Genomic DNA, 20,898 nt, shown 5'->3' on the forward strand with positions numbered 1-20,898 from the left:
GTGCTCCCCGGGCCTCCCTGGAAGCAGCAGATGTCAGAGCATGGCTTGCTCCAGATTAGCTTCACCCAGTACAAACGAGGAAAAAAGCAGCAGCCACCAGCCTCAGCGATTCTCTGTGCAGGCCCTTCAGAGGAACACAAAGGATCTGTTCTGCCTATCCTCTGAAACCATTAGCACTATTTCAGCTTAGAAAGCTCAGTGGTTCGCATGCAAAAGGCGTACATGATAAGGCAGCAGAGCACCAAGCAGCAGTACTGGTCTATTTCCCAGCACAACCACCCGCTGGAATGCATTTGTGATGGCTCTGTGTCTGCTAAGGACTTCAATATATAGCATTACTAGCTAATTTTGAACCATCAAATGCTTTATTATACACAAAATAATTCAAAAAGCCAATTTTGCCAAGACAGAAAGACATAAAAGAATCTAAATTAATCAAATTATATTTAAGAGTCGCCCTGAGGTTCTGTTATACAGTTTTCCCCTCCCACTGCTCTAAATCTGAAGTATCACATGCACAAATCAACATGAAGTCATTCATGAGTTAAGGTGACAAGCAAGACTGAATAATAACTGTTAGCATAATTTTCTGAGCAAAAATTTCTTTGCCTCTTTTATCACCAACATTCAATGGGAGTAATAATTCACCTTGCAGCTGCGGGAGACTTTTGGAATAACACTGAGTAAAAGCAGCAACATGACGGAAAATTAAATTCTCAAGGTTTACGCTCCAAAATTCTACCACCATCTCACCATCTGTGCACCATCCTCCAGTGCACGAGCCATCTTTGTGACACTCAAAGTCAGCTCGTGTAGCAGCAGCAGCATCACATAGTTTTACGCTAATAAAAAAGAGCATCTGTGGGCCCAGAAGTTAAGCAGAGCTGTTCCATGCTACATAATCTTAACTAAGCCTAAGAGGAAATTTTGCATACCAGAGCACTTACTTTGTCACTGAACTGATGCTATTTGTGGTGCTAGGCATCTTTCCTAAAACCAATTCCATAATTCTCTCTTCTGTAGCTGAAGGCATGGCTACCTCTTCTGGTGGGACCTCAGTTACAACATCAGCTACACGTTCCACTGCAAACACATCATAAAAAACCAGTGTTAATGTAGATAGCTAGAAATAGAATCATAGAATCATAGAATCACAGAATGGATTGGGTTGGAAGGGACCTTAAAGATCATCTAGCTCCAACCCCCCTGCCATGGGCAGGGACACCCTCCACTAGAAAAAAAACCTCAAATGCAGGAATTTGCTTCTGGAATGAGATGCAGCACTAAACATCTTATTGGAGTGTGACAAATAATGGATTGCAAATGAGTAGGTAGCACTTACAAGATAGAGGAAGCGGCTACTGAATGACAAGTAAGATGTAGCCAACATCTCTTATGGAAGTGTAATTTCTTACTTTTCCAACCTATTACTAAGGGGTCAGTTGACTAGGCATCATGAAATTTCCTACTAGAACTTCCCTTAAAGGAAGGTAAGGCCCTGAAAAAAAGCCCCTTTCAAGAATAATCCTTCAGGTAGGCAGAGGAAGGTATCTCCTCTTGAGAGGGAGGATGCTTTCTCTCCTTTTCCTTCTTGCAGAAAGCTAGGCAGGTGTCTCATAACCACTATCCTGTGCTTCTCTGCGCCTCTATTACTAAAGTGGTCAGAGGAGAACATGAGTAATCTAAGCGTAGGTGCTGCAACATTTAATATAGACAAAGACCTCAGAGGTAATTAATGAAGCTTGTAAATCGTTTGCTTTAGTGATCTAACTAAAAACCACCCTCTTTCCTCTGTGCTACTTTTTAGGCCTTTCCAAGAAGGCATCAATACAGACATATGAAGGGACATGTGGTTAATGTTTTCTTAAGTTTCGGTTTACCTGCAGAATCTTTCTCTTCAACGACAACAAGAGGTGTTTCTGCTTTAGCTGTTTTGGGCTTTCGTCCCCGCCTGGCCTTCCTCCTTGAGTCTGTAGTGGCACTGGCAGCATCAGAAATTACTGGCTGATCCACAGGGGAAGCCTCTGCCACCTTCTCTGCAACAGCCTCATTTTGGCTGGCTTGGGGGACACCTTTAGCTTGTTCCAGGTGACTCAGCAAGTGCTCTGGGTGGATGGGAAAGAACAAGAGAGTAAGAAGGAAAGAAACTGTCATGAAATACTCAAAGGGATAGATCCAGCTGAAGCCCATCTATCGGGTCAACCTCACTTAGCAGAGACTCACATAAAATTATTTCAAAAGCAGTCACAACACCTTCCTATTAAACACTGAAACTATTACTTAGAGGAACCAAATTTTTTAAGAGATTTGTTAGGTGTCATTGGAAAAAGTTTGCACCCCCTGAAAATGGGTACATTTTTCCAAATGCCCAAGTTATTTAGCAGCCTAAGTCCCCTTTACAAAAATGATTCATCAAATGGTCAGAGCTCTTAAATATTCTAAGCTCTTTTGAAAACTGCATAAAAAAACTGCAAAAGAAATGCAGGAAAAAAAATTATTTCATTACCTTTACTAAACCTGTGCCATAAATACCACACAGACAATATCACTAACCTTATGCACTGCTCATGCATATCCCCATCCTTGATATTCCTAACATTCCCATATCATCTTCTAGACAACAGTTCTATTTCTTCATCACAGTTGTTTGCCCAGAGACTGATCACTGCCATATCCAAAATATCACTGTTTTACCTTCTCTGTGACCCTTTTTCTTAAAGGAACACAAAAATTAAAACCTTTATCTTACTGCATCATGGACAGGGTATGGCTTCCCAGTGTCTTGCTCTGGAAAAGCAGAAGTCCTCTGATGCTTCTCAGTACTCTCCCATGAATTTCTAGTACTTCCTACCTGTCAGCAGCTGAGGCTCCTGGAAAGCAGATGAACACACTTTACATGTCCACTGGCTGGACTCTGCTTCTGCAGCTCCACTGCCTTCTGGAGTGTTCACTAAATTACAACAAGAAGAAACAGTGAAAAACTTTGAAAATGGGAAGGCAGTAAATCCCTGTAGCTTTGTTTATCTTGCAATAACTCCCTGAGTAGCACAAATTACGCTTTAAGCAGTAAAAGGCCCACAGGGGCAGCTGGGACCACTTCAGGATTTTCCAAACACCAACACTTGAAACATCAGAACAGATGAGAAGTCCAAACAGAAACTAAATGATGCCAGGAGAGAGTTATCAGTGGTCTTGTAAAGCCCTGAGGGTTCCTTTATCATTTTGTAAAGAACTGTGATTATCAAAAGCACAATGTAAAACAATTCCTAGCACCTTTAAAACCAGGGTTACCAGTCTCCTTCTGGGTCTGCTGAGGACAGAAGCAGGAGTAGCATCCTTGCTCTCTTGCAAAGTAAGAATATTTGGATTGATGGAAGTAAGGGTGGGTCAATGAAAACCTGGTTTTGAGTGGTTTCATTAATTAGATGTTCTATGAAACCATTATAATCATGCTTTAATTAACATATCAGATCACACCAGATAAAGAAAATAAAGAAGAAATTAAAGGGAAAATGGAACTGGAATGAAAAAAAAAAAAAAAAAGGAAAAGAGTTACCCTGTTTACGGTCCATTGTCTTTGAGTCCTTGGATGATATGTCTGAATTTGTCAAAAGGATCTGATAAATCTGGATTGGTTCAGAGATATCTTTGGTACACACAAAGCTGAATATTTCAGAGTTTACAAGACCCTCCCAGAGGAGGAGCATGACACAGAAATTAGGTTAAGTGAATGGCAGCACAGGAGATTCAAACTGTACCTCAGTTTCTGCCACAAATTTCCTGTATGATTGTTAGCAAGTCAGTTAATCTCTCCCTGCCTGAGAACACCATCTGTAACGGGATGATAAACTTAGTTCCTCCTTTTCACTGTTGGCTCTTAAACCAAAATAAGAGATTCACTGAGGCAGAGGTTGTTCCCTGCTACAAATTACATTCAACGTTCTACACTACAGAGATATGATCTCATCCATGCTGTAACAAATAAATAAAAAATGACTAGACAATTCAGCAACAGAAATTCCTTCTTCACAGGCTACGTAAAGAACTTCTTATCTTGTAAGCCAAAATCTAGGAGGCCAAAACCAGCAAACCTAATGCCAAGATTCTGCATAACTTTAAAAAAGAAAAGTCAGATTGGTAAGTAACATGTAAGCTACTGTATCTGTCTCATGAAGTTGCAGGCTAGTAAAACTGAAGTCTGTCTTGGAAAATTGTCCCTGACTCTGCACTTCCCTTGCTCCTTAGCTGCCTCAAGCAGTAAACCTAGAAACCCTAGCTGTGCACTGGTTTGCCAGGAAGAGTCAGGTCCTGTTTAGGTTCCCACTTCTTCAGGCTTCCAGGGCAGTTCTGGGGCAACCCAGTTTACTTGGAAGCACAGATCTGTCAGTTGGCAACAGCTTTGTATGACTTGAGGCAAATAGTCAGAATCAAGAGAGGCATGTTTTGTTCTGGAAACACCAAAACACTACCTCAGTGGGAACACCTTAGGGTTCCCAAAGTATAATTGGCAGCATTTTGTTTCTGTTGAAGTTTGACTTTCAAACTGTGGGATGAAGGATGTAGGAGGAGCTGTTCAAATTGTTATAGTTCTCCCCTGCCCCCCTCTCCAAAAAATCAGTGATGCCAAACTGAAAGAGAACTGCCCAGTCAACTTCACATTTTAACAGTGACAATATCCAAATTAAATGAATGGATCTTCTAATTAATTGCTCTGTACGCATCTGCAACAACTCTCCTCCTCCTGGCTACTTTTAGTAGGCAAAATTTAGCAAAGTAACCTTTGCAAAGAACAGACCCAGAATGGTTGTCTTTTCATCCTGATCTTCACACTACATACTCTGAGTTTACTTTTGGACATGGCAATTTGTGTTAAGTGGATTCTTAATATCATTGTTCCCCTTATCAGAAATTATGGGGGGGAGGAGGGGCATTGCTTCCTAATCAACCTTGGGGATTGAGTTCCTATGACAACACTAGTTATCTCCTGAGCCATATGTTCTTTGCCAAGAGTGTCTGTATTGCTTACAAGTTTATCTAAATTTGAGTTCCTGTAATCAAGTACAGTCTGAACTCTAATCGGCTTCTGGTATTACTGTAATTTGGGGATGGCCAGTGTTCTTGTCATTTCCAAGCAGCACTGTTCTTACATTCACTCACAGACTCATGTTTTCTTCCAGAACCTCATCACTTGAGCTATCACACTTTGCACAGAGAGTCTAAAGATTTCATTTGGAATTGCCCCCACCTCAATACTAACCTCCTCCAAAGACAGAAGCAGTTCTGTTTTTCATGAAAATCATCTGCTTAAAGGTTTATCGACCCCTCTGTCACTCTTTAATCTGCATACATATTTTAAGGACCATGCCCATAAAAAATAAAAAATAAAAATCCAGACTTTCAAATCCTCTCTAAATTAATATTTGGTAAAAATTATATAACCATAATATCTGCATAGAAGTGGTACACCTAACAGGTCTTTAGATCCAGGTCCTGTCTCCCTTAAAAATACTGTAGTTTTGCATACCTGCTGGATCAGCTGCTGGTACGCTGGATTTCTTCGTTTTTTTATGGGGGAAGACAGCAGACGAAGGTTTTGAAGAGATTTTATTTCCCTCTTTATCAGAATCCATCACTACCAAGCACATATCTGTGAAGAGGATAAATAGTTGTTTTACTTTCCAGACCCTTTGACTCTCTTGCTCTGTGCTAAGGGCCATAACCAGGGTCAGAAAGTTTTGCCCTACAGCAGGCCTGCAAAAAAACATTCTCATGTAAAATCCTAACCAGGACATTCTTACGCCTGAATCTCATACAATGTGCCTTTCGTGTTCTGGAGTGTATAGCAAAAGTGCTGAACAGAGAAAGCAGGACATACTTAAACAATATTTTTAAACACCCATATGCACACAAAAATACGTGAACAGGTTAAACCAAAGAAGAAAAAGATGAAACCTCTCAGTTAATACCAAATGGAAACATCTTAGAATTCAGAAACCTGTTAATGGCATTGATTCAGCTGTGGCATTTAAGACTCTGCATACCATCAACATCAGGCATACAGCACACTGATAGCAATGGCCTCTCCCCTAGTCATTTGTCACCCCAAATTATACTCAGCGTAGCAATAATATCATTGGAGTACTCCCAAAGCAAGATCAGAAAGAAAAAGCCCTTGCAATGCTAAAGGATCATGCCTTTTAGCTGTAGAAACGCAAAAGTAGAAGAGAACGAAGGGGCAGAGGAACAAAAGACTTCTGGCAATTCTAATTCAGATTCTAAAAAAATCTGCTGCCTTTCTTTGCCAATGCACAAGCAATCATGTGGAAAGGCAGTTCACTCTTGAGCTTATTCTAGTGGGTCCCACGTAAGGCTGCATAAGATAGAAGTAGTTTTTTAGAACTGTATAACGGTTCTGAGCAAATACAAAACATTTTCACTACAACTGAAAAAAGAATGGCTTCCTTAGAAAATCTGCATGTATGTTTAGACTTACACTGACACTTAGGTTCTTTTGCTCTTCTACCCAAAAATGTTTTTGATGCAGCCACCAGTTCTTTAGTTAAGAACTATTTATCTAGTTTGTTCACTCTGAAGAGGCTGAATCATCAACTAGGCCATCCATTTTCAAAAACTCAGATATATCATGGTGAAGAATCTATGCCTTCTTCTTGTTGGACAACCATGTATGCAGGTTAGCCTGACTCTAAAGGCTAACAACTTCAGGGTCAGAGCCTATTTGATAAACAGCACTGTCAACTACAACAGTAGGGGAACTATTGGTCCCTATCAGGACTGGGCCCTTAGGAAGGAAAAAAGGCCCCCACACATACCATTGGCAATACTAGTGACCTGCTTCAGCACTGGCTTTTCCATTTTTTTGGCGTAAAAAGCTGCATACCACACTCGCAGCTCAGTTCCTGGTGGGATGTCCCGGGAGGTGGTGAAGTAAATATCATTGTCATGCTGGAAGGCAGTTAAGTTTTGATGCTCATACTCGGTGGCTGGTCGCACCATCATCATCCAGTTGCAATCATCTTCATTTGAGGTGTCAAAATATACCAAGGGCCCATCCTTCTGGAATACCTGCCAAGCAAAATAGGCATATAATAAACCCCTAGCAAATAATACAAAGTTAAGAAGGATTTTTATTTTCTGCTTTTGGAATTGCTCCCATCCAATGTACATCAGAGACAAAGCAAGCCTCAACACTTGCAGTAAGTCAGAGACAGATTGAGAAACAGGCAGGATGGGAACAGAACTTCTATCCTAAGAATTCTTGCTATAGCCACCAGTTTCTCACAAAATTTGAATGAGTGAATACAGGAGAACGGAGGAGAATCCAAACAGCACGCTGTGAAACACCCATCAGCCCAAAGTCACACTTCTAAATCCTTACTTCTGAGTTAGTGTCGTGGTTTAACCCAGCCGGCAGCTAAAACAACCGCACAGCTGTTTGCTCACCCCCCCCCCCACACGATGGGATGTGGGAGAGAATCAAAAAGGAAAAAAAGGGTAAAAGTCGTAGTTGAGATAAAGACAGTTTAATAGGTCAGAAAAGGAAGACAATAATAATAATAATACAAAACAAGTCGTGCGCAGCACAATTGCTCACTAGCCAAAGCTGATGCTCGGCTAGTTCCTGAGCCAACTGCCTCCTGGCCAACCCCCCAGTTATATATGGAGCATGACATCATATAGTATGGAATATCCCTTTGGCCAGTCTGGGACAGCTGTCCTGGCTGTGTCCCCTCCCAGCTTCTTGGGTGCCCCCCGCCTTCTCATAGGCAGGCCAGTATGAGAAGCTGAAAAGTCCTTGACTGCCGGGTAACAACTAAAACATCAGTGTGTTATCAACATTGTTCTCCTCCTAAATCCAAAACACAGCACTATACTTGCTGCTAGCAAGAAAATTAATTCTATCCCAGCTGAAACCAGGACAGTTACTAAAATGTAAGACTGAATTCAATTTTTACCATAGCATTTTTCCTACCAAAACTTGTCAAGAGAAGAATAAAACAAATGCAAGACAGAAAAAAAAAAATATTCTGCATGTTCCATAAAACTAATGCATATGTCGTTCAGTAAGCAAATACAATCAAAGTGAAGAGGCTCATGAAAACAACTGAAATGAACTGCCATAGTCATTGTCCCTCTTGTACCATCAAATGCAGAAGGTGAAAGATAAGCAGTTTTGCTGACTGTATCTGAGCCCTATCTCCTATAAGAATGTTCACTTCAAACATGCAGAAGGAGCCTTTAGTTTGGTCTTCTGTATTTTGCCCAGAGAATGCTTGTTTAGGTAGTCTGTTATAGGGCGTGCCTAAAATATGTCCCAAATAACCCCCCTACATACATTTTTTTTCCATAGTGGTAGACAGCATAAGATGATCATGGGTAAAACTGACTCTGTTATTGCTTTTCATGTGCCATGTCTTACCTTCAGGGGAAAAACTGATTCTTTTTCCAGCTTGGCAACTCTCTTGGATTCAAATGGGCCAAACTGGGTACGTTTCACTAGCTGAGTCAGAGCAAATACTCCTTCAGTCCCATCTTCCAATTGTCTTATCTCCAAATTAGAAGGCAGAGATGATCTAAGAATTGAAGAGAGAATTGAGAAAAAGAAAACAATTACACATGGGACAAAACTGCAGAAATCCATGGAAGAAAGAAGTCAGTGTCTATTTCTGCAATCTCTGGTGGCAGAAAACTTTTTTTTCTGATTTCTATGAGGATTTATAAATAGAGGAGAACTACCAGCAGTGGAGGAGGGCTGAGTCAGTGATTACCTGAGAGAGCTGAACCCATGTAAGTCCAGGGACCTGACAGGCTGCACCCGAGGGTGCTGAGAGAGCAGTCCAACACCATAATGAGACTACTTTCTATCATCTTGGAAAGATCATGAGCATCAGAGGTGGTGTCTGATGACTGCAGAAAGGCAAATGTTGCGCTCATCTTAAAAAAAAGGCCAAAAGGATGATACAAGGAACTACAGGTTGGTCAGCCTCACTTCAGTCCCTGGGAAGATCATGGAACAAGACGTTTTAGGAGGCACATGAGGTGAAGGTGACTGGAAACAATCACCATGGATTGATTAAGGGCAACTCATGCCTGACAAACTGTTTGCCTTCCAGGATAAAATGATCAGGCTTGCAGATGAAGGAAGAGCAGTGGATGCAATTTCCCCTGACTTTAGCAAGGCTTTCACCAGTATTTATGATGATATTTTGTATCCAAGTTGGAATGCTATGGTCTGACTGGGTACACAACTACTAGAGTAAATAACTTGTTGGATGGTCAAGCTTAGAGAGTCATAGTCAATGGCTCTTACTCTACCTGGAGGCCGTAACAACTGGGGTAGAGCAGTGCTGGTACCTGTCCTGTTTAACACCTTTATCAATGATCTAGATGGGGCAATGGAGTGCACTCCCATTCAGTTTGCAGATCACAGTAACTGAGGGGCACGGTCAATATGTCTGAGGGCAGGAATGCCCTTCAGAGGGACCTGGATAGCCTGGAAAGATACACTGACAGGAACCATATGAAATTCCAAGGACAAATGCAAAGTCCTGCACCTGGGAAGGAAGAAGACCTGGTGATGGTACTGGCTCGGGGAAAGACCCTAGGGGTGGTGGTAGGCAGCAAGCTGGACATGAGGCCATAGCATGTCCCAGCAGCAAAGAAGGCCAAATGCATCCTGAATAGTATGAACAGGAGCAGCTAACAGATTGAGACACGTGACTGTCCCCCTCTGCTCTGCACTTGCTATATCCCATCTACCTATTGCCTCCTATTTTGGGCCCCAAATACAAGGCAACACTGTTTTTTCAGCTCTGTGCTAACAGATGGAAAGCTGAAAACAATCAGACAGGCTACTGACTACTCTATAGAAGTTGACACTGGCAGATCCATTGTCCTGTCTAGATGAAGAGAAATACAAGACTGCAATCTTAGTGATTAGCAAATGAATTGAAAAATGCTTTCAGTTTTAACAGAATATGCAGTATTAGAGAAAGTGAAGTTCAGGAAATGTTTAACACTTCTAACCATAAAGCATCCATTTTATCTTTTCAGTAGGACAGAAGAAGCAATGATTGTGTGGTTAAGTAACTTGACTGTTTTTTAAGAGATACATATCCAGTTTGTGGTTAAACTTGCCCTCAACCTCAGACAACTCACTCTCTCTGCTACCGTCCCTCAGATGTAAAATAAAGGCTGCAATTATATTTCTTCTTTCCCTTTCTTATTTTATCTGTTTTCAGCTGTGAACTCTTCAGAAAAATAAATACATTTTTCTGTTACACAGCCATTTTTAAACACTGCTTTCAAATCCACTATCCAGCAGCCAACACTTCCACTAGGGAACACTTACACATCTGCATGTCAAAAAAAGGCTGAAAACCAGTGCATGCACCATATTTGAAAACATTCACAGTTGGAATATCTGGACAGTATGGTAATTCTCCACCATACAAATAAATGAGAGCTTTAAATTGCACAGCAAAAAAAGAAAAAAAAAGAGAAAAAGATAAAAGGTAAGAAATAATAGTTTAACTTGTCATTGAATCTGCTTAGTATGAGCTAGAGGCTTACTGCACTGCCCAGTTTCCGTGTATAAGAAAAGCACTTCCATCACTAGTTTCAATTATTCCTATGGGCATTCTGAAATTACCCTCAAGAACAAAGCACCTCTGGTGTCAGGGCTGTTAAGACAGAAGTCCCTATTAACACTTGCTGCAGGAGTTCATCCATGGCAGGTTTCCAGACACAGGTGCCTGGCAGAAGATGCAGGGAGCTTCCTTTCCTGGGAAGGCCCAGAAAAATGGCTACAGCTTGTGCACACGTGCAGCCAATGTTCACTGTGGGACACCAAGAGCACTCTGCCCGGGCAGAGAGGGGACATGGCACGCGTACGGCAGACCCATCACATTCAATATTTGTTACAAAATCCTGGGAAGACACAGTGTGGCCTACACAGCCAGACTTGCTGCCCACATGCCTATGTTTTCTGACCATGACTTCCCAAGAAGAAATACGGAAGCCCTAAGTACATTATATAAAACATGAAGCCATTTGAACTTTCTCCCCTTTTTGGATACTGTATCTTCATGGTAGTTGTTTCTTTTCCTTGGCCTTACATTTTACACCTTAATATGAATCTTGCTGACAATGCCTGATTGCCTTTCTCTGTAAAAATCACTACTCAGTGTTGTTTTCTTCCAATGAGATTTAGTCTATTTGTTTCTTCTGGCAAGCATGAATGTTTCTGCAGTGCTGTCACAGATTTTCTGACAGAAGATTACCCTGTATCATTTGTAAAGACTCACAATAATAACAACTTGTTTTGCTTCTCAGTGGAGGAACTACAGAGGTTATACTAAGCAGGAGGACACAACCATTCATACAAATGAGAAACCCTCACATACTTTTCTGAAATGAATACAGTACATCTGAGGAGGAGAAAAAGTTGCAGGTACTCGACCAAAACAGAAGTCATCACACCATCTGGCACTATCTGCCTTTTTGTCAGAAACCTCAGCAAAAAAAACCCCAAGTCCTGATGAGCAGCAAGTTTTTTTTTTTTGCTTCAATTCAGTAGAGCACTTAAGTGTGTGCATCAATTTTACTATTTAATCAAGGCCATGTGCTTTCCATAGATTGGGACTTCACTTTTAAGCTGTCAGCATGACACCCATTAAACAGCAAATATGCTTTAAAGAACAAACATGGGTCTTGAGTTAGTCAGAATAAACACAAACGTTCTTTACCTTGCCCTGCTCAATACAAAGGAGTCTTTGACTGTCACCACTGGGCCCAGTTCAGGACACTCTGAATCATGGTACTGCCCACAGTCCTCGCACCCTGCAAGGAAGCAGACAGCAGACAGAAAGGTTGATGGAAAACACTTTTGTAAGAAACATCAAGAGCCAAATACGAAATCTAGCACCAAGCAAAATACATACATACAAAGGCAGAAGTCTATTTATATTGCTTAAAAGAACACGTATAATTGAACATCAAGTTGACAGCTGGCACCTGTGTAGGTGAGATAACACACAGTGATCGATACTATCAGAAGACAATTTTTGAAATTATCTCTCAAAGGAAAATAATTGTCTTACATCCACAGTAAATACTCTGCTTAAAGATGGCATTATTCTTCAGATAAAGTGCCATAAAATTTAGCAGCTAACGAACACACATTACTACCTTCATCAGAACCCAGGCTTTTAGAAACAGCTTGGGTAGCATGGTCTTTTTAGCAATAGAAGGCATAAGCCCAGAACCAGCAGCAGAACTAGCACATGGCCTCAGCAGGGCACAAGTGTGCCATGGAAGCCCAGATCTGCCTGGAGCCATGCCTGGCCTGCTCACACTCCTCACCTACAGCGCAGGACAGATACCTCCAAGATACCTTTTGGTGCCTTTCCAAACAAGTCAGCAGGCTGTGCAACATGCTTTGGACACTTCTTAATTCACTCTCAGCTTACCTAAATTAACTTCTAGTTTAAGTGGCTGTAAATTACCCAGAACTGAATGGTTCCTAAGAAACAATTTTCAGATCAGGATAATTTGAGGCTTTCTAAAATAAACCAACTTAACAGGATTTTAAATGCATATACATTGCTTCGCTGTGAAAAATAGCTGTCAAACTGCCCTGCCTGGTCAGCTGCTGACACAGCTTAAGAAATCATTGCGCAGGGGTTATATTCCTATAGTGCAATTTCCATCTGAGCTCCATGCTCACAAGGGCAAGTCAAGTAACCCTAGTAAAGATACAAAGTAAAGGGTGGTTACACCTTGTTTGGGAAGAGAACAAGACAAAAGCCATGTCATTCCAGGGTATGTTCCCTCTGGTAAAGCTACTCTGTACTTCTAACTGGAAAACTCTCCTTCCCAGTATTTGTCCCAGTGAACTAACAAAAGGATTTCTTCTAAGATGTGGAAAAAGGATCCCAAACTACAATGCACAGCTCCACTTTGTTTCTTCTTCTGGCAACAAAACCAGTTTAGCAGTGAAAATCCACATACATCTGATAAACGGCAATACCAGCTCATGCAACCCCCAAGCCCAGCCGTTGCATCCTGTACAGCTGTTTGTGCTGACTTCTGGTGAACCAAGGAACGAAACAGCCAGCTTTTCCCATCAGTTTATTTTTCAGCTGAATGAATTTCCCAGTCCAGTTTGCTGTACAGCACCAGACAGCTGTATCAGAGCAAAGAATCAGCGGGCAAGTGCTATCTACACAGCACCAGCACCAAAACTAAGCCTACAGCCAAATGGCATCCCCTGTCCCACACTGTTTACCATACCACCACCCCCTTTAGGTGTGCCTGTAGCTCACACCATGCTTAATATAACTGAAATAATCTGGGCTAAATATAAATTTCCAAAACCAGAGTGGGCGGTGGAACCACAGAGGAATGTGTAAACCAGACTGCTGAAAAGAACTGGATTATCGTCCACAAAGGGTTGTCATAACCAATGGGGACAGGAAGGAGTAGCTGGAGCGACAGCTTCTTAAACTGGCTTTGCTGCCAAAGGAAATGAAGCAGTCATTCCCCTTATCTTTTGACTGCACCTAGGCACTCCTCACTTCTGCAAAGATAGCCACTGCACAGGTTCAACGAGGTGTAGACAGCACTGTCTGAACCTACATGCAGGAATAAGCTATGCATTTCTTTCACTCATTTGCGGATGAACGATCAAAGCAGGGAGAATATAATGCCACTGTGTAGCGTGTCTCTCAAAATCTAAGGGATGCCTTAGAGCAGACATTCCCCAAGGCTGTTACACTTAACCATATGTGACACTTTCAAGAGATTATGGCCACAGAAGAAATACAAAACTAAGCATGGGGATAAATGGTAAAATAACCTGGGGGGGAGTATATTCACAGACTTCTATAAAAATATTCCAAAACTCTTTTATGCCTACGAAATATGTATTCAATTATGTTAACTATGGGAGCGTACAATATCATTTATAACAACTCACTTTTTCAGAACATAAGCAATCCCAACGTCCCATGGGAAAAACTTACAGAGAGCACAAAGAAAGCTCAAGAAATTCAATGACCACAGCCTCCACTGGAAAGGGAAAAATCATGTTGTGTGACACCTTCTATCTGTGCAATTAGGGAACGGTATCGCATCCCCATCCTTGTTGCTATCCACCAGGGTCTTTTTATGAAGGGGAAAGATAAAGAAACTTCATCACTGGTATCTGCAACTCAATAAAATGTCTATTGAGTAGCACCATTTTTGAAGGAACCCTGTCGAATCTGCAGTGGAGGGAAAAGTGCAACTTACTTTCTGATATGGTTGCCATAAGGTTAATGTGCAGCTGTGGAGCCATCAGGGGTAAAAGACTGTGGATGCATACCACCAAAGACGTATGCTCCATTCTGCTCTTCCTAGATCAGATCCACAATATCTGGGCCCTCTCTACTCATACAAGTAGGTAAGCGCACTCTACATCTCTGAGCTTTTTTCCAATGTAACACTAGATCCTGCATGTCCAGGCTGGTGACAAAGGAGAGGCTGCAGGGCTAGTATGCCACTGAGAAACAAGCCTACTAGCCAAGCTCCATCAAACAGGGGACACGGCCCACCACACTCCCTGGGCACACCACCACTGCAGCCTCTCTTCCTGCACTGTGATCCCATGAGTCCAGATCCCAGGTCACGGAGGCCACTCTGGCACACAGGGTTACGTAGAAGGCAGATCACAAAGCCAAGCTGCACAAAGCACAGGCATAACCGCAGAGGCACAAGAAAACACAGTGAATGCCACGAGTGAGGCTCATCAGGGCAGTTGGTGCATCTCAAACCGAGCTTGTCCAGAAAGAACAAGCCTGCATCCTCCTCCTATAGAGATTCAGATCTTCAACTCAGGCTAGAGGTCAGAGTTCCCCACAGACACCTCTGGTTGCCGAAGCTGGCTATATAAACGAATGTATATATACTAGTGTTAGGCCTTCGATCTCACTGACTTCAACCATGAAAAAGCTGTTCTGCTAACTCACATTCAGATGTCTCTTTGTGTGTTTGCCAACAAAACCAGGAGAATGTGTATGGTTAAAATAAGCAACCTTCTCGCCACTCCTCCATAAGCTGTTTGAGCTTCCTTTGCATAAATATTTTTCTAAACAAAAACTTAGCCTGTTTTAGTCTTTAATTTCAAACGTTCTGGGTAGACAAGTCACATCATGAGAAACAGATAATTTTTGATTCCAATACTTACAAATAAACATAGTCTCATCACTTCCATCTTCAGCCATTTTTTTAAACCTGCCAAAATAGAAAAGATGAAGTTAGTTCTGAATGACTTTTACCTTCCATATTACATCTCTTTATGGAGTAACGATGCTAACTGACCCAGAGCATACCCAATGACATCAATGGAAAGTTAAAGAAATTCAAGCTGCTAAAAAACCCCCAGTGACTGCTGTATCATTACACATGTTGCTGAAATTACTACGAAGAAACCTAAATGTCTGTAGATTCATAGGCATTTCTCTCTGAGGTGATGCTGTCTCACGCACCTCCCTATCCCTCCTCTCGCCAACCTCCAGCCATTCCTGCGTGTCCCTGCACCCCCTGCTCTAAGCTCCTTTGGATCCTCAGAACAAGCGGGGCCAGAGGACTAATCCAGGTCAGCAACAACCACTGCAGAAACAGGGCCCACCTGGTTCAGTGCAACAATTTACTGAACAGTAGCTTAAAAAATTATCTCTGAAGGGCAGATTACTTATTTAATAAGCACAATAACCTTAAGAACCTGAAACCTGCAGATACGATCACAGATTTGTTCCAAAGGCAAAGGTATACTGTGGTAACAAGCATCAGAAAACCTGGGAAAACAAATCCCGTCTCTGTCACTGATCTTCCATGAAATGGTAACTCACCAATTTGCTTTCACTGGTAACATAAGGATAATCTATATTCGCTTTTATAAATCCAGTGAGAGGGAAAGCAACACGAAGATCATGACCCAAGTCTAGGAGAGAATGAGGCTGCAGAAACAGCAAATACATTGGTCATGGAGAAAACAGGAAGGAGTAAGAGACTGAACCCATGAGAGGGAGGAGGACAGGAGGAGAGGAAACATGAACGAAGACACACTAAGCTAGCAGAGCCCTGTTTGAAAAAAAGATAAAGCATTTGCTACTACAACAACAAAAGCCAAGGACATGCATAGGTGCAGCCATTACTCAGGATCAGTGTAGGAGCAGGAGTCCCCGTTATGAGTTTACTCTTGAACACTGATGCATATGCTCTGCCTGGCTGGGCCGTGGAAATAGGCCTCAGGCTGGAGCCTGGAGCAACAGCTACTTCTGCACAGGTACTGGCTCTACTGACTTCTCAGCAGCAGTGCAGCCCCTGTCCCACACAACCCCTTTCACTGTTTCAGGAAGGACTCCACAGTTGCACCAAGGCTCCTGCTAATGCCATGATGGCACCTGGGCATGCCAGGGAGCTATGTCTGTCTGATACGCAGCTGCCAGCTGCGCCCATGCCCCGTTCCACCTCAAGCCTCCACCAGAAACGGCAAACAGGTTCCTTCACCAATCCGTAGGCTACTCCCAATTAGCAAAAGACAGTCAATTGCCACACGGATATACGCTGGGTGGAAAGCCAGCATGTTGACTGACAAGAATACAAAGCGACACCTGGTCTCTGGGGCTCTTGGTCAGGGCAGGAGGGATCCTGCTGCTCAGTTATCTCCTCAGCTTAAGGAGGATTTTGATCACCAAGCCTGGGCAGCCTGGCACTCCCCCATGGCCCGTCCCAAGCACTGCCCTCCCCAGCTCCACCGAATGTCAACAGCACAATCGCCCCTAACACCTGCTTCCCCAGTAAGGGGCCAGCACTGCCCATCTGTGGCACAACCTAGGCCTTCCTTGACTACAGCCTTTCAGGGAGTAAACTCATAAAATAAACCACTTAAACATTTATACAAAAGCTCAATGCTGAGCATGAGCAGCAATTCAGGGAATTTCCTGAAAGCTCTTTTCCTGAAAGCACTGTAAACAACGCAACAGGTATTTAGGGAAATTCAGAGTATAACCATGCGAAACAAGCCACAGAAGGTGATTTGTAGGTTAATGTAAAAAATGGTTTGCTTTGCTTTTTAACCAAGATGTTTTTGGGATGGTCTGGGCTATTTCAAGGGGTGTAGGTCTAGTTATTTTTAGATAGTTTGTGCCCTGACAAGACTTTAATCCTAAATATGGCTGCATTAACAAATACTCTTTTTGGTCAATGGTTCAGATACGCAGAGGGGACAGTGCAGTAAGACCAGCAATAGTGCAGTGTGACCTGCTCGTCAAAGGCATTCGCCTTCTAGGACTTTGCTGCGTCACGTTCTTCACAAACAGCAGACTGATGACTTGCGGCATTACAGAAGGAGCAATGTCAGTCTTGTTCTAGGGGCCGTCAGATGAGAATAGCAACAAAGGGGCAGAGAAATCACAGTAGCATAAATGTTGTTCAAGGTGATGAGGAAAAAGTAGAAAAACTGCTTTTTGTAGCAATTACTTTCATTTTCCACATTGTAAAATTTCTGATTCGTCACCTGTCTTTCCTATGCTCAGCACAATGAGCTGCTATGCTCTGAAATAAACAGGAACGCATAATGTATTATGTATCAAATAAACTCACACCTCAACGCACGGGTGCCAAAAAGAGGACTACCTTGCATTAGTATTTGCACCTTGCTACAAACTCCTGTGTGGTGTTTCCCCCCCGCGGTATTTTACAGAAAGCATAGGAAAGGAAGAACTGCACCAAAGTGGGTTTAACAATTCTGCTTTGCAAACACATACTACTTCTCGCCCATAGATTTCAAAACTCCTCACAAATCTCAACTGTATTTCCTAAGAGTTTTTTGAAATAAATGACATTATGCCACCCACTCTAGGTGGTAAACTGAGTCACAAAGTGCCACACTACCTCACACGATGGCACTGAAGACAACTTCAGAGTTTTTTACCCTCATCTGCTGTTGCTCTAGGCCATGTCTGATTTTTTCTTTTCAAGCATTCATATCAGAAAAATATTCCATTAAGTCACTCATCCTACCGCACATAATTATGTTCTTCTCTTGCAGAGATAATCAAAGCTTCTGGGAATTCCAGATATTTTTATATAAAACAGAGAACAATGATTAAGCAGCAAATAATCAGGTGAAAAGCTACACAAAAGAAATTAGACTACAAGTACAAGCCCTAACTCTAACTGCAGTAAAAGAGCAGAAAACCAGAATTTTCTGCTTGTATAATTAACTGAGCGATTTTGTCCCCGAGAGCAGAGTACGCAGCTAAGCACACAAACTCCAGCTGCAACATGGGCCTCTAAGCACTCTGAAACTTGAGGGAATTCAGATGAAGACACTGAGGGGCTACAAAGTCACAGGTATCTGCTTGTGAAGCATGACTTGCAGTGTTAGCGTCAGGGAACCACTCCAGCCATAAGCTATCAAAAAATGTAAGACCTGGTGTCAAACCATACCTTCCCCTAGTAAACCACTGAATAAAGAAATCAGGCTCCAGTGGTAATTTTGATCTCACAAATAGATTTAAAAAACAGGTAAGAATTAAAAAAATAAACCAAATCAATCTGAATTTCATGACCAACATAGTAAAGTTTCTTCTTTCTTCAGCTTTGCATTAAAATTCCGTAATGGACTTCTGCTAACGTAAGTAACTTGAAAACACAAGCAGATGGCCTCTGGAAAAACGTGCGCAAGCAGAATGCACTTAAAAATACCCTTTGTTTTCTTCATGATGTTAAGTCTAATTTGTTCATACTACTGCTCAAAGTCATTGGAAACTATCTGGCAGAATATTTGGTAAACTACAGTGAGGCCTCATATTTCTAAGTAACTATGACTGTTGTACCAGTTACTGTTGAGAAGGGGAACTATCTCGGTACCAGTCAGAGGGGGCACAGATGAATAAAGTGGGTGTGAAGCTTATGCCACCGGCCCTCTCCAACGTTTCCTGTTATCATGTTCACCCTGCCTAGGGTGAATGAAATAATAAGGAACATCTGTTTAATGAACGTGAGCAGAAAACAAACATATTGCAGAAAAACCGTGTGTATGAAGCACTGCAGACTGGGGCTTTCCTCTTGGAAACAACACACCGCACCTTATTCCACAAGGCAGGCACCTAGAGACCCAGGGCAGGGCAAGGGCAGAGCCGCCAGCCAGCGGGTCATTCGTCCGCCTCGTCGCCGGTAAGGGCCGGTTCCCATACTCGGTTACCAGACCTGCCTCCTCTTCCTCCCACCCTCTTCCATTTGTATCCCGCCCTCACACCTCGAAGCAGCCCCCCCCCAACACCTCCCGCGGGGAATCCGTGCCCCGCCGAGGCTCTCCTCGCTCCCGCAGACAGCGGCTAGGCAGCTGCCGGCATAGGCCGCCCCGCGGCGACCGCAGCCCCTCGCCCGGGCTGGCGGAGGGGAAGCGCCGCTGCCGGCGGCACCAGCCCCAACAGGGCCGTTTCCCTCGCAGGCCCCGCGCACTCCCCGGACCAACGGCTTTACCGGCCGAGCCCTGCCTGTGGAGACAGACACCCCCCCCCACCCCGCGGCCGTTACACGGCCCCGAGCCGCAGCCGCGAGGGCTGCCCCAGCCGGCTGACACACCGCCCCGGCGGGGCCGGAGCCCGGCAGCGCGGCGAGGTGCAGCCCAGCGGCGAGCCCGGAGCCTCCCGACGCCGCGGGGTGTGTGGGTATGTGTGCGGAGCGGGGTATGAGGCCTCGGCGCGGCCCCGCGCCGCTGCGGGCACGACCGGCGCTCTGAGCGGTGGGACCGCGCCGCAGCCGCCAGGAGCCCGGGCGGGCGCCGGGGCCCGGCCCGGGATCCGGGAGCGGCTCCGCCGGGTTTTGCTTCGGACCCGCCTCGCCCCCCCCTCCCTACTGCCCTCCCTCCGCGCGCCGCGGCGCGGCCGCTGTAACAAAGAACAGGCGGCATGGAGGAGGAGGCGGCGGAGGAGGAGGCGGCGGCGCCGCAGCCGCCGCCGCCCCGGGAGCCCTCGCCGCCGCCCCCGCCTCGGCCCCGCGCGCGCTGGGGAGCGGCGGGGCGGCGAGAGGAGGCGCGGCGGGCCGGGCCGCGCGGGCTGAGCGTGGGGCGGCGGGGCGTGGGTCCCGCGTGGAGGGTCCCGCGCGTGGGCCGGGGGGGGGTGGCGGGCGGGAGCGCGGGGAACCGGCGTTACCTGCCTGGGGAATGGCCAGACCCGGATCGGATCCGGACTCCGGGTTCCGATCCGCTCCGGAAACCACGCGCCACCGGAAGCCGGCGCGGCCGGCCGCAAAGCACGGCGGGAAGCGTAGTCCACCCGCGGCGGGGAGGGCCGCGCGGCCCCGGCCACGGTGAGAGCCGCCGCCGTTAGCGGGGGGCGGCGGCGGCGGTTCTGCCCGGCGCCCTCATCGCCCTGGCTCGGCCCTGTGAGGGCAGCGATCTGCCCGGCGGCGGCCGGCCCTTCAGCACCGCGTGGCGAGGATCCCCCCAGCCGGGCCCGTTCCCGGGCGGGTACACCACCTGTGCGAGGGACGGCCGCCACCTCCCGGCGGCTCCCCCGTACCGCCCTCCGCGCCGCCGGCGCCGCTCTTCGGCCCTGGGCTGGGCTGGAGGAGGAGGAGGAGGAGGAGGAGGAGGATGGCTGCCATTGAGCTTGGCTGAGCACCCAGGTTGCTTTTCCGGGGCTTTTCCCTTCTCCTCCTGGGCAGCGTCAGCCCCGGTAGGAGAGCCATCGGCAGTCTGTCGGAAGGCGCTCAGGGGTCGCAGAAATGCCCCACCAGGCACACAGCAGGCTTTGGGCACCACGGTTTTTCCTCAGTTAAGCCCCGAACAAGTACCTGACTGCCCGTCTCCTCCATGCCCAAGCCTCG

The 20,898-nt window shown here is 44.9% G+C and overlaps 1 protein-coding gene across 6 annotated transcripts in view; it reads right to left on the reverse strand.

Moving 5' to 3' along the window:
- Window positions 1–20,288, reverse strand: part of PRDM15 (PR/SET domain 15) — a 36,738-nt gene extending 16,450 nt beyond the window's left edge. For 4 of the 6 annotated variants that reach the window (XM_075772500.1, XM_075772478.1, XM_075772489.1 and 1 more), the window contains exons 1-8: window positions 15,245–15,955; window positions 11,766–11,859; window positions 8,438–8,591; window positions 6,831–7,083; window positions 5,525–5,647; window positions 2,852–2,950; window positions 1,881–2,105; window positions 948–1,083 (exon numbers count right to left, since the gene is read on the reverse strand). In XM_075772500.1, coding sequence (XP_075628615.1) covers window positions 948–1,083; window positions 1,881–2,105; window positions 2,852–2,950; window positions 5,525–5,647; window positions 6,831–7,083; window positions 8,438–8,591; window positions 11,766–11,859; window positions 15,245–15,281 — 1,121 coding nt within the window. In that variant the 5' untranslated portion in view covers window positions 15,282–15,955. Of the gene's footprint in view, window positions 1–947; window positions 1,084–1,880; window positions 2,106–2,851; window positions 2,951–5,524; window positions 5,648–6,830; window positions 7,084–8,437; window positions 8,592–11,765; window positions 11,860–15,244; window positions 15,956–20,222 lie in introns of those variants that run through there. The other 2 variants (XM_075772472.1, XM_075772510.1) reach the window with 2 other exon arrangements.
- Between the last annotated feature and the right edge of the window lie 610 nt (window positions 20,289–20,898).

The sequence above is a fragment of the Balearica regulorum genome, chromosome 1 (genome assembly GCF_011004875.1).
Source record: "Balearica regulorum gibbericeps isolate bBalReg1 chromosome 1, bBalReg1.pri, whole genome shotgun sequence".
In the NCBI taxonomy this organism is placed as follows: Eukaryota; Metazoa; Chordata; class Aves; order Gruiformes; family Gruidae; genus Balearica; species Balearica regulorum.